Source organism: Leptinotarsa decemlineata, unplaced genomic scaffold (assembly GCF_025532065.1).
Source record: "Leptinotarsa decemlineata unplaced genomic scaffold, Ldec_3_MD MMD2_tig00026358_RagTag_RagTag, whole genome shotgun sequence".
NCBI classification, from domain to species: Eukaryota; Metazoa; Arthropoda; class Insecta; order Coleoptera; family Chrysomelidae; genus Leptinotarsa; species Leptinotarsa decemlineata.
The window spans coordinates 71,584-85,580 of NW_027412703.1; the positions used below are offsets into that span (position 1 = coordinate 71,584).

At 33.6% G+C, this 13,997-nt stretch overlaps 1 protein-coding gene across 1 annotated transcript in view; it reads left to right on the forward strand.

The window, feature by feature from the left end:
- The window catches only part of BuGZ (Bub3 interacting GLEBS and Zinc finger domain protein), a 30,315-nt gene that overhangs the window by 2,568 nt on the left and 13,750 nt on the right, over positions 1–13,997 (forward strand). The window contains exons 4-6 of the mRNA XM_023167466.2: positions 1,525–1,673; positions 7,598–7,830; positions 11,058–11,292. Of these exons, the coding sequence (XP_023023234.1) occupies positions 1,525–1,673; positions 7,598–7,830; positions 11,058–11,292 (617 nt within the window). The remainder of the gene's footprint in view (positions 1–1,524; positions 1,674–7,597; positions 7,831–11,057; positions 11,293–13,997) is intronic.

Consider the following 13,997-nt stretch of genomic DNA (forward strand, 5'->3'; position numbering starts at 1 on the left):
CAGGAATACTATAATAAAAATTTATTATCTCAATAGAACAGTCCTACTGTGTCATTATTTTAATAATGTTATTATTATTAATAAGTAAGCTTTACATTTTGTATGTGTCTTATTGATCTAACCCAACTTTACTGATGTTTAATGTACCGAACTCATTATTTCCCTTTCTTTAATCTTTATTTTATTAAAAATTATATTACAAAATAATTTTATATTTTGAATTATATACTTACATTTTACCTATACATATCTACATTTAATTTTTATATATATGACACTATGGATTGTACTACAAGTTATTGCACTCATCCCTTTGTCAATAATGACTGATTCTTGGACAATGAAGCACAGTTCCGATTGATTGATTATTCATGAGAATATATTACTTTGGGTATTATAAATAAGTAATTGAACATTGTCTCGGTACTCTGTGCTTTCCAAAGTAGTTTCTAATGATTATTTATTTATTTGACATTTTGGTACATTGAGTACATGTGCTAAGTCATAATTAAAAAACAAAAATAAAACTACAGAAGTTGAACAATACAAAACAATAAATATGGTTCACGTCCACAAACTTTCACAACATAGAAGTATAATATAAAAAATCGGAGAAGCTCTAGCAAATACTCTCAAAATGTCATGAAAAAGTGTCGTGCAAGAATTCCTCAAGACTGTAGTAACACTTCTGTAAGAGAAGTTTCTTCACCTCAATTTTAAAAAGTTTATCTGACTCGATTTTCCTAATGGATGCCGGCAAGTTATTATAACAGTTTGTTGTATTAAATAGTGGGGAGCATCTAAAGTAAGCCGTTTTGTGTGAGGGGGTTCTTAACAGTTTCCCATGACGGGTGTCTCTACCATGTATATCCGCATTTGTGACAAATTCAGTTATATTGTTACGGGCAAAAGTGACATACTTCAAGATAAATAAAGGTGCCGTCAATAGGCCCTCTCTTAAGAAAATTGGTCTACAACTATCTTGAAAATCTATATTAAAAATTAGTCTCAGCAATCTTTTCTGAGCAACAAAAACTCGTGGAAATTCCCTTGCACATCCCCAAGAAATGATATTAAAGCTGATGTGAGAATAAGCCATAGAAAAATAGACATTCATCAATCCAAAATTATCTAGAGTGTTTTTCAATTGTTTGATTGAGTAATATGCGGAATTGAGTTTGTTGCAGACCTTCTGAATATGACCGCTCCAGGTCAAATTTTCGTCTAAAGACGTTCCTAAAAACAAGACTTCGCTGGAGGATCGAATACCATTTATTGTGGAAGAGTCACTGCTGAAATTTTTCGTAATAAATGATTTCATTGAAACAGATTTAGATTTATTCAGAATAAGTTTGTTACGTTGACACCAAGCACTGAATTTATCTATTATTTTATTTATTTTGTCTGACAACTCAACTTCGTTTTTGTCGGCCACAGTAATTGCAGTGTCATCCGCAAACATGGTTATGTGACACTCAGAAAAGAATTCAGACAGGTCATTTATGACATTTACTTTATTTTCAGGATGCCAATGATGGCAGGTCATATGCAAGCAATGCTTCATGGACAAGGAGGTCCTCACAAACCACTTTTTCCCAGTGCCATTCCTAGTACATCCCCTGGGGGACGTGGTACCCCCGTAGTTGGTGCTGATTTCAAACCAATAACATCAGGTAACATGTAAAATTAATTTCGTGTTTTATTCTTCATAGATTTCCCAAAAAATTATTTACTTTCTCTTCTCATCAAACATCAACTTGAAAAATCATCCCTGAGTTCACAAATTCATTTATTGATTGGAGACTCGTTTTTACAAATGAACTAAAACTAAGAAATATCTGTATAAATGATACAAATTCATACTAGTGGTATTACTGTACGAGATTGGCTTGAAAAGTTTTCGAACTAAAAAAGAAACAAGACATGTTTTCAGTTTTTGTTTTCTACATTGTCTGTTTTTAATTCTACGCACTTCTCCCAGCCATATTCCCATCTCTGTAACCCTGCAAAATAATTGTTCACGAAGGTGATTGTCTCTGCATTCGACAAAAATCTCTGTCCTCGAAGCGCAATTTTTAATATGTGACAAACACATTCTTTTGACATGTTCATAACCTCTGCTATCTCTCTCACGTCTCGAACGTTTATCGTCCCAAGCTGTTACTGCCACTTTTAAATTCAGCTGCCCAGAGTTCCCATACACAGAACCAACTCATCAGAACAAATTAAATTGTGGAATGTGAATAATATTACTCTGCAATATAATGACACTTATACATAATATGCTCTGTAGTTTAAGGTGGCTTAATGTCTCTCAACGACTGTACTATAAAACTATGATATTCATATTTAAAATAATAAATAAATTGCAACATACTTAGTAAACATTATAATCACAAATAGTGAAGTACATCATCATGATGTACTGTCTAGATTCAGGTACCTGAGAGATTTCCTCGATTTAAAAAATCTTAGAACGTTGTATCTCTCTTTGGTCCAGGCGCTTATTAGTTATGGTATTTTGGGATGGGGTGGAGTGGCTGAACACCACTTACATAATCTGAATGTAATCCAAAAATGGATTATTAAAATCATCTACCGAAAGAATATTGACTTCCCAACTGATTACCTGTTTCAAGAGAGCCAATTTCTTGATGTAAGGCAGCTTTTTTGTCAAAATGTATTAAATAACATCCATAAGAAAAAAATACCAGTAAATACTCTAGATCATAATTATGAAACAAGAGGGAAATCAATATATACCTGCACAAGTGCAAAAACAATTGGTCAACGTTCATGTAAATACATCGTTCCAAGGTTATACAATCTACTACCAGCTAAAATAAAAAGCATAGACAAATTCAGAAAATATAAAGATGAGGTCAAAGATTGGATTATGCAATCTTATAAATCTAAAATACTTACAATGAAGCAAAAAACAAATTGAGAGCTCGTTTTTATTTAATTTTATACTCTTTTATATTCTTTATCTTCTATATTTTAATATATTACAATTTTGGCTAAAGTTTTTGGTTGAAGAAATCCTTAATCAGGATAGCACGTTACAGGATAGGACCCCCCGTCTTCCCTTGCTCGTACAAGTCTCTCGAAGACTTCTGAGGGTTGCTCGTAGGGGTGTGACCGGTTGACGGAGGGAACAAATCTATTCAGTTGTTAAGTGGCTCTGCTGGTTATAAGTGTATACTGATATATAAGTAGTAGATATATTAGATGTGTGAAACAGTTAGTGTTTACGGTTATGTGTACTATATATGTATGTATATATTTGTTTGTTTGTTCTAGCATCATCACATACAAGTATCTTGAATACTTCCGTGATGTTTTCAATGTTTACTCATTATTATTCATGTAACACTGTTTTCTTCATGAACTATTTCCTTGAATAAACATTATTATTATTATTATGATACTAGATCGAACACCAATTTTCACATTCCAAGGACAAATTCACGAAGCAGTATGAACTCGTTATTTTTCAAAGGTCTGGGCAGTTTCAATGAACTTCCAAATAATGTAAAAATTTCTCATACTTCGAAAAATGCTCATACGGACTCCCTTCTACAGACTAAATGAATTTTTAAACACAGTATTTGTCTAGTCCTGATGTTATACATTGTCTATACACACATGAACATTACTGGAGTTTTTTTCCAACACCAAATCGTTATTTTTAACACCTCCATACGTGTTTCGATGATCTTCAAGAGGAAGATGATCACTTGGTGATCGAAACACGTGTCGAGGTGTTAAAAACTTCAAGAGGAAGTTTAATCTTGCTCTTGAAGATGATCACTTGGTGATTGAAACACTTCATGTACCAGGCACTCCCACTTTGCTTCTATTTAATTTTGCTTTTCTTTTAAATCTATTCTAGAATGTACTTTTTTACTTATGTGACTAATCCTATGTCTGTACGTGACTTAATTGGATTATTAAATATTATTATTATTATTATTACGTTCATAAATACATCGAATATCACTTTGTTAATTCTTTCACTTAACAATTAAGTAATTGATGCCTGCCCAACAAGAAAATCTCAAGAAGAATAACTTATTGGGAAAAAAACCTTTTTGGTTTTTGCTTCTCCATATTTATACTAAAAAATGTGGGAAACTTCCAGAAGAAGGAAGAAATCAATTAAGTTCAAGTTAAACTATTCACAAAGATGTGTAGATTATGCATAGAAAATACTTTCGTAAGTAAAAGCCCTACCAAAACAATTACTTTCACATAAACATTGAACAATGAAAGAAAAAAAAAACAACTTTCATATGAACATTAAAAAAAAATCCTATTCAGTTTGTACTCTAAACATTCGATACACACTAAGAGCATCATGAAAGAGGGGTTCTCTTAAATCTGTATCATGCAACTATTGGCTGTCATTTGCGCTATGGAATCTTGAATTGGGGTATGAGCTCTTCTGCTGAAAGAGTATTAATTTTACAAAAGCGTTACTAATTTAGGATGACGACATTCATGCAGAAACTCATTCAAAGAGCTGGAAATAGTCACAACTGCTCATCTGTTTGTATATGAGATGTGTCTCTACGTTTATGAGAATAGAGAATAATTTAGGGCATACCAATAAGACCAACCAAACGCAACTGGAGCTAGAGGGTTGCTGTTTTATATCAAAAAACTTTTTTTTAGTCATACATAGACGTCTTATTTGTTACTGTATGTAAATGTTTATTGTAATGCTTTCATACTTTCCAACAAGTGAAATATTTTATATTGTTATTATTATGGAATTGAATCAGATATCATTCGTAAGAATGCTACACAATATAATACAGTGTGTAACAACGAAAACTTAACAGAGCCGTTTTTGAATTTAAAAAGTAAGATTTTTAAAAAATGCTCGGACACGTCGATTTCTAATTAAAGTGGGACACCTTTCAGACTAATCAGATTTTTTGTAGTACGCACCCCCTCGGAGGGGTGCGTCCGACGACCCTTATTTAGATAGGGAAAGTAGGTCGAGTGGCACCTTACACCCTTATTTAGATAGGGAAAGTAGGTCGAGTGGCACCTTGTTTTAAAGGTCTTTCGAATACCTTTACATCTCTGTTAAAAGAAAATGTTTGTAACGATTAGTTTTCGAGATAATTTTAAGTTAAAATTGCCATGTTAATAATATATATTAGACGGACAACTTGGTAACTTGTATGCCTAAATAAAAAAAATTTCGAGCAGTTCTTCTTATCAGCTTTTTGTTAAATAAAACCCCTTTTTTTAAATCAATACCCACTCTTCTTCTTCCAGTTTTCATTAGTACATTGTTCGATTGTTTTGTTTAAACGGGTCGTGTATTGTTATTTGTTTAAAAATGCCTAACTACTGCTGAAAGGGTTTCAGTTATTGCTTTATTTTTTGGCAAAGACCAAAATGCTAATAGAACATCAATTTTATTTAACGAGCAAAACCTTGGTAAACACCTAAGTTCTGGATTTGGTCACAAAATTCAGGGAGACAGGTTCGGTTTTAAATAAGAAAAGAAATGTTCAGAGAAGGGTAGTGAATCACGATAATGCGATTAGAGTTATTGGTCAAGTCATCGCCAATCCCAGGTTAAGTACCAGAGGTTTATCAGCAATGGCCGGAATAAGCCATATGAGCCCATGGAGAATCCTTAAAAACCACAAATTCCATCCTTACAAAATTAAACTTGTTCATGAACTCAATGAGGATGATTTTGACCCAAGACAGGAGTTTTGTGAGGGCATGACTGAGAGATTAATGCAAAATCCTGAGCTGCTTTATAACATCTGTTTTTCGGACGAAAGCTCATTTTATTTAAATGGTTGCGTGAACCGTCACAATTGCCGTTATTGGTCGGATGAAAACCCAAGACAATACGCAGAAATACATACCCAACATCCCCAAAAGTTGAATGTCTGGGCCGGAATATTAGGCAATCATAGTATTATAGGTCCATTTTTCATTGATGGAAATTTAACCAGTGATTCTTATTTAAAACTTCTTGAAGAGGCAATACAACCTCTTATAGTTGAAATAATTGAACAGGATCCAAGATGTCAACATGAATTTAACCATTTTCAACAAGACGGTGCACCACCCCATTATGCCCAGCAGGTTCAAAATTTTTTGAATAATCATTTTGAAGGACAATGGATTGGCAGAAGAGGTCCAATTGAATGGCCAGCACGATCATCAGATTTAACACCACTGGACTACTTTTTGTGGGGATATTTAAAGTCTAAAGTTTATGCTACACAGCCAGCCGATTTGGATGAATTACGTCGTAGAATTATTGATGAATGCCGAGCTATAACTCCTGAGATGTTGAATAATGTAAGAGCAAAATTCGAACAAAATCTTTATTGTTGCATGGAGCAAAATGGCGCACATTCTGAACATTTACTCTACATTTCCTATGTGAGTTACTATTATTAGGTGTTACTTTTTTTGTGTGTGCTTTAAAAACAATTATTGGGATTTATTAACCCTAAAACAGTTTTTTAAACTTTTCTGTGTCATCAGCATTCAAGGAAATCAGCAGGTTGTATTCGTTATGTAGGTAAGTTTTTAGTATGATTCACTTTTTCATCAGAAGCATAAAATATCCACGTCAAAAGGCAACCTTCATAAGGAGGTGCCACTCAATTTACCTAAAATGTAAGGGTGGTAACCAACCCCATACGCCGAAAAAATCTCCTCGTAATAAACAAATAATTCTTACTTTTTTACGAAATCAAATGGACACGTATTAGCAGGTTGTCATAAAAAGCAAAAATTTATTTTTTTTCTGAAAGTTCTGAACGTAAATTGTACCTTAAAAACAATTTGATTTATTTTAAAAAGAGTTGAACTCAATAAAAATACCTTTTAATCTTCAAATTATCTCGAAAAATAATCGTTACAAAAATTTTCTTTCAACAGAGTTGTGAAAGACCTTTAAAACAAGGTGCCACTCGACCTACTTTCCCTATCTAAATAAGGGTCGTCGGACGCACCCCTCCGAGGTAGTGCGTACTACAAAAAATCTGATTAGTCTGAAAGGTGTCCACCTTTAATTGGAAATCGACGTGTCCGAGCTTTTTTTTTATTTTACTTTTTATATTCAAAAACGGCTCTTTAAGTTTTCGTTGTTACACACTGTATATGAAAGAATTACGGTATAAAATTTCACTTACAGCGGTGGACTTCGAAGTTTTGGAATAAAACACACCTCATCAGCACTTTTCTGGATGATATTACCAGATGGAGTACTTAAAGTACGACAGTACGTAAAGATATTCATTTGCTTATTAGATTTAACCCCTCCAATGAAACGAATCTCCATTAGAAAAAAAACTATAGCTGTTACTTTCTCTAATTTTTTAGATACAAATTACAATATCACAACAGCAAAGCCAACTATCGATTGTGCTCATTCTCATTGTAACAGTTACTTTGTTCAACAACGTCTGTCAGTGTCAATATCAAGAATGCCAAAAAATGAAATGTCAATTATTCATTGATTCTTCTATCAACGGAAGTCTTTGAAAGTGAAAAATAAGTCTTCTAGGTGTTTTTTTTATTCCTAACATACTTGTTTTTTTTTAAGCTGCTACCATAAGTGCTCCTCCCACTAGTAATGCAGCAGGTAGTAGTAGTAATATCAACAGTGATGGCAACAAAGTAGGTACAATCAACACTTCCAGTGCCACCAGTAAGATCGTACACCCCTCAGAAGATATCTCCCTAGAAGAAATGAAAGCAAGAAATGTTAAATATTCTAGGAACATTCCTTCAAAATCAGATGATGGATCATCAAATTCAAGTACTGCTGCTTCAGAAGTAAGTAAAAATTAATTTTCAGGTAATTTGTTGTGTACTGTAAGAATTAAAGATTAAATAAACTCCAGGATAAAGTATAGTGAACTTGAAAATCAAACAGTTTATATGAAGTAAGTTCATCACTGAATGACCAATATACCTCAAGGGAGTATTCTAAACCATTTTTGTCATTCGGCAAGCCAGTTTTAGTTATTTCATTGGAAGTTGTAGTTTATATTAAGTTTTATCAGTTACAGTTATATCTACTGTTTTCGTTGTCAACAACATAGGCCCGTGAAATCTTTCAATTTTGTATTTTTACCTATACTCAGTGTCACTATTTTCCAGTTATGAAGGCTGTGGATTTTTGAAATTTCTTCCTTCATACCCCCCAATTGATAAGGGTGCTCCACCCCAAACATTTTATTTGGGGTGGAGCACCCCAATCAAAATGTTTGGGGTGGAGCACCCTTATTACTTAGGCCCGAGAAATCTTTTGATTTTTTATTTGTACCTATACCCAGTGTCACTATTTTCCAGGTAAGAAGGCTGTGAAATTTTGAAATTTCTTCCTTCATACCCCCCAATTGATAAGGGTGCTTCACCCCAAACAAAATGTTTGGGGTGGAGCACCCTTATCACTCAGGCTTGAGAAATCTTTCGATTTTTTATTTGTACCTATACCCAGTGTCACTATTTTCCAGGTATGAAGGCTGTGGATTTTTTAAATTTCTTCCTTCATACCCCTAAATGATAAGGATGTTCCACTCCAAACATTTTGTTTGGGGTGGAGCACCCTTATCACTTAGGTTTGAGAAATCTTTCGATTTTTTATTTGTACCTATACCCAGTGTCACTATTTTCCAGGTATGAAGGCTGTGAAATTTTGAAATTTCTTTCTTCATACCCCTAAATGATGAGGATGTTTCACTCCAAACATTTTGTTTGGGGTGGAGCACCCTTATCACTTAAGTTTGAGAAATCTTTCGATTTTTTATTTGTACCTATACCCAGTGTCACTATTTTCCAGGTATGAAGGCTGTGGATTTTTTAAATTTCTTCCTTCATACCCCTAAATGATATGGGTGCTCCACCCCAAACAAAATGTTTGGGGTGGAGCACCCTTATTACTTAGGCCCGAGAAATCTTTCGATTTTTTATTTGTATCTATACCCAGTGTCACTATTTTCCAGGTATGAAGGCTGTGAATTTTTTAAATTTCTTCCTTCATACCCCCCAATTGATAAGGGTGCTTCACCCCAAACAAAATGTTTGGGGTGGAGCACCCTTTTTACCTAGGCCCGAGAAATCTTTCGATTTTTTATTTGTACCTATACCCAGTGTCACTATTTTCCAGGTATGAAGGCTGTGAAATTTTGAAATTTCTTTCTTCATACCCCTAAATGATGAGGATGTTTCACTCCAAACATTTTGTTTGGGGTGGAGCACCCTTATCACTTAAGTTTGAGAAATCTTTCGATTTTTTATTTGTACCTATACCCAGTGTCACTATTTTCCAGGTATGAAGGCTGTGGATTTTTTAAATTTTTTCCTTCATACCCCTAAATGATAAGGATGTTCCACTCCAAACATTTTGTTTGGGGTGGAGCACTCTTATCACTTAGGTTTGAGAAATCTTTCGATTTTTTATTTGTACCTATACCCAGTGTCACTATTTTCCAGGTATGAAGGCTGTGAAATTTTGAAATTTCTTTCTTCATACCCCTAAATGATGAGGATGTTTCACTCCAAACATTTTGTTTGGGGTGGAGCACCCTTATCACTTAAGTTTGAGAAATCTTTCGATTTTTTATTTGTACCTATACCCAGTGTCACTATTTTCCAGGTATGAAGGCTGTGAAATTTTGAAATTTCTTTCTTCATACCCCTAAATGATGAGGATGTTTCACTCCAAACATTTTGTTTGGGGTGGAGCACCCTTATTACTTAGGCCCGAGAAATCTTTCGATTTTTTATTTGTATCTATACCCAGTGTCACTATTTTCCAGGTATGAAGGCTGTGAAATTTTGAAATTTCTTTCTTCATACCCCTAAATGATGAGGATGTTCCACTCCAAACATTTTGTTTGGGGTTGAGCACCCTTATCACTTAGGTTCGAGAAATCTTTCGATTTTTTATTTGTACCTATACCCAGTGTCACTATTTTCCAGGTATGAAGGCTGTGGATTTTTGAAATTTCTTCCTTCATACCCCTAAATGATATGGGTGCTCCACCCCAAACAAAATGTTTGGGGTGGAGCACCCTTATTATTTAGGCCCGAGAAATCTTTAGATTTTTTATTTGTATCTATACCCAGTGTCACTATTTTCCAGGTATGAAGGCTGTGAATTTTTGAAATTTCTTACTTCATACTCCCCAATTGATAAGGGTGCTTCACCCCAAACAAAATATTTGGGGTGGAGCACCCTTATTACTTAGGCCCGAGAAATCTTTCGATTTTTTATTTGTACCTATACCCAGTGTCACTATTTTCCAGGTATGAAGGCTGTGAAATTTTGAAAATTGTTCCTTCATACCCCTAAATGATAAGGGTGCTTCACCCCAAACATATTTGGGGTGGCGTACCAGGGTGAAATACAGCATCTTCATACATTCAGTATTCGAGAAGTCCTTGGAAGTACGACAAATAAAGCCTAGCATTTTTGTTGCTTTGTTTATAATATAATTATAATGAAGCAGAAATTCAATTTTTCTGTCCATCACTACACCCAAATCGGAATTGTACATAATAATATGAAAAAGAAAATATAAGTTGAATTCGCTGACTATTTTTGACCAGTTTAGAAGTATTTTGATGATACTTTCGACTCGTGATACACTTACGAACTCATATCTATTCAATCAATCAATCAATCAATCAATCAAACATTTATTAAATCAGTTTTCCTTCACAATCACATTAGACAAAAAAAAACATATCATCATAATAAAATACTCGCTTAGTATATTTGTATTGTTATGTTTGCTACTGTATTTATATTTTTTATTTCAAACTCATTTACCCTCCGCAATCTAAATTCTGTATTTTATATCTTCATTTTCATTTATATTGTTTGTTCAATTCATTTGCATGTTTTTGAAAGCTTTTCTCTAGGAAAATTACTATTATTAGCAATAAATTTAAGACTTTGTCTACAAGTATATTTGATTGATTGATTGATTGATTGATGAGTACATCTTTCATATTTCGAATACCCTTTCTTGATTTTTATGGACATTTTTCAGTTGGCAATCGCAGTTTCTGCAGCTCAGCAAGCAGTAGCTCATCAACAAAAGCAGGTGGAGGCAATGAACCATCATGCTGCCATGATGCAGAGATTTCCAGTTAGGGTAACAGGCCCACCAATTGGAATGACAATGGGCGGACCTATAATGGCTCCAATGCGGCATCAGATGATACCGGGCCACCCCACGCTCATCGGAGGACCTCTAATGAGGCCTCCTATGTCGATGCCTCCAGGTATGTGAAACACTTTTGAAATTCATATCAATATGTTATGAAGAAAGGTCAGTCTGCAGTCGAGCTGCAACTATAATTTGAGATAACTGCAAAGTAACGTGATACAAATATTGTTTCGATGCTAAAAGGTATGTATACTACAGGGTGTAACCAAAAAGTTGGTCATAAATTGAACAACATATTACAGGGTCAAAAATAACTCATTGTGCAAATGTGCACATATAAAAAAGTTACAGCACTTGGAAAGTACAAAATGAAAATCGATTTTTTCCAATATTTTATGAACATTTTGTAATGAAGATGGATCCATGGTTTTCTTACCGTGTATAACCATGAAATCTGTTCAATCTATAAAAATTTTAGGGAGTATTGAACTCCTAAAATCCCTCAAACTTTTCTATGTGTTACAATTAAATTAGTTTGAATTGAAAGGGTTATATTTTTAGGGGTGATTAATTTTTCGGAAAGAAAGTTTTTGGCTTTCTACTACTCCATCTTGATACAAAAAAATTTAGTAATCTTCCAAAGAAAAGAAGGAAGCAATCAATTTTAAAAGAAGTAACTCTATACAAAGATGTGTAGATCATGCAAAGTATACTATTGGAGTACCACAAGGCTCTATTTTGGGACCTCTACTTTATATAATTTATGTCAATGACTTTGAAGGAAATTTTGTAATGTATGCGGATGACACAACACTACTGGTTAGTGGTAAGAATGTTACATCCACAGTAGACTTGGCTCACAGGTTAAAAGCCCAGGACTGGTTTTCTAGCAATAAATTAATCTGCAATGATAAAAAATCATCCTTCCTAAGATTTAGTTATGCCCCAAATGGTCATGATCACAGTTTACTGTTAAAATCACAGCACGGTTTAATGAAACAGGTGAATTCAATAAAATTTCTAGGACTTACTCTCACTGAAGATTGTAAATGGAATCAACATATTAATGAAATATGTAAAAAAATAACGCCTATGTGTTACTGTATCTATCAACTCAGTAAAATTATAGATAAGTCGGTGGTACTCATGTACTATCATGCCGAATTACACTCAACAATCTCATATAGTATAGTAGCTTGGGGCCTATCACGTGAGGCACAAAGGGTATTTATTTTACAGAAGAGAGCTGTCAGAAACATTCAGAGTGTAAATAGACGTACTAGCTGCAGAGATCTATTCAAAGTTTTAAGAATATTAACTCTCCCATGCATTTATATATACCAGCTGTTAATTTTTGTAAAATCGGCTCAGCGACCTTTTACCTTCTTAAACAAAAATAATTACGGCACAAGAATTCAACATTGTTAGAAATACCAAATCATAGACTGGCTAGATCAGAATCAAGTCCAATTTTCATGGGTGTCAGGCTATTTAACAAATTGCCAAATCATGTTAGAAAAATGTCACTAAGAAAATTTAAACCGTTCCTAAAAAACTTTCTGATTGATAAAGCCTACTACTCCATTGAAGAGTTTATAAATGACTTATCAATATAACTGAAGAATTGAGATTGTCATCTAGGGTTGTTAATATATTATAATTTTACCTAGTTATAAGTTTTAATATATAATTTTACATAACTGTTCATATCCTATATGTACATAATTTTTTCTTTTTTATAAGTTTATTTATATCATATTACACTGACTTGTTCTATATCATTGAGTTATGATCCAGAAGAACCAATAAAATATTATTATTATTATTATTATAAAGAAGTAACATTCAGACACAAACTGAAAGAAAAAGCCCTCCTAAAACAGCTGCTTTTATATAAACATTCAATTACACGAAATAAAAAATCTTTCGAAACAAATACTTTTATATGAACACTGAATTATACAAAAAACACTTTTCTCTACTCAGTTTGTATTCCAAACATTCGTTATGGAATTGAATCAGATATCATTCACAGGATTCCTACACAACATACTAAATGAAAGGTAAAAAATTATACTTACATGGAACACTGTCATCCTGACTGGTAGACATCGATGTTTTGCCGTAAGACACTTGGCTTAGGGCTTTTCAGTACCAATCTGAATAACATAAGAAAAAACACAATTCATTCATAAAATTACGACTTCATATCACGGAATGAGTTCAATCTACTCATGTCATCGATGACATCGTAATGACATTCATTCACTTGTTAGTATTCTGACAGCATTGGTTTTGGACACCGTTTTGGAGTTTTTTTTTGCTGCCTAGCACTTTTTCAAAAGCCAGTTTTTATCGAGATGTGGAAAACACTATGAGTAAGTTATAATAACTGAGTGTTCATGGTGTTTGCAGATAAACAAAATATGTTCAAATCGGGCTCCATTTTCTTGAATACACATTTGACACCGTTTTAAAAAGGAAAAACTCATTTATTGGAAGATCATGAGATTGTGACGAAATCGATTTGCATTTTCAATAATTTGATGCATCAGTTGTTCGCCGATTATTTCAACAGAATACACGTCCTGTTTCATAAAAGTCAATAAGGTTAAGATCTGGACTTCTGGCTAACGTTCAGGGTACAGACCGAAAAGATATTCCCTTCATCTTGTTTATACCAGATATTTTGCCTTATTCCTGAATTTACTTCTTTCTAGTATTCTGGTAAACATTTTTGTGAGAACTGTAAATCATTTGCACCATTTAAATTATTTGGAAGAAATAATGGTCCTTTTGTCTGCTCAAACATTGACTTCA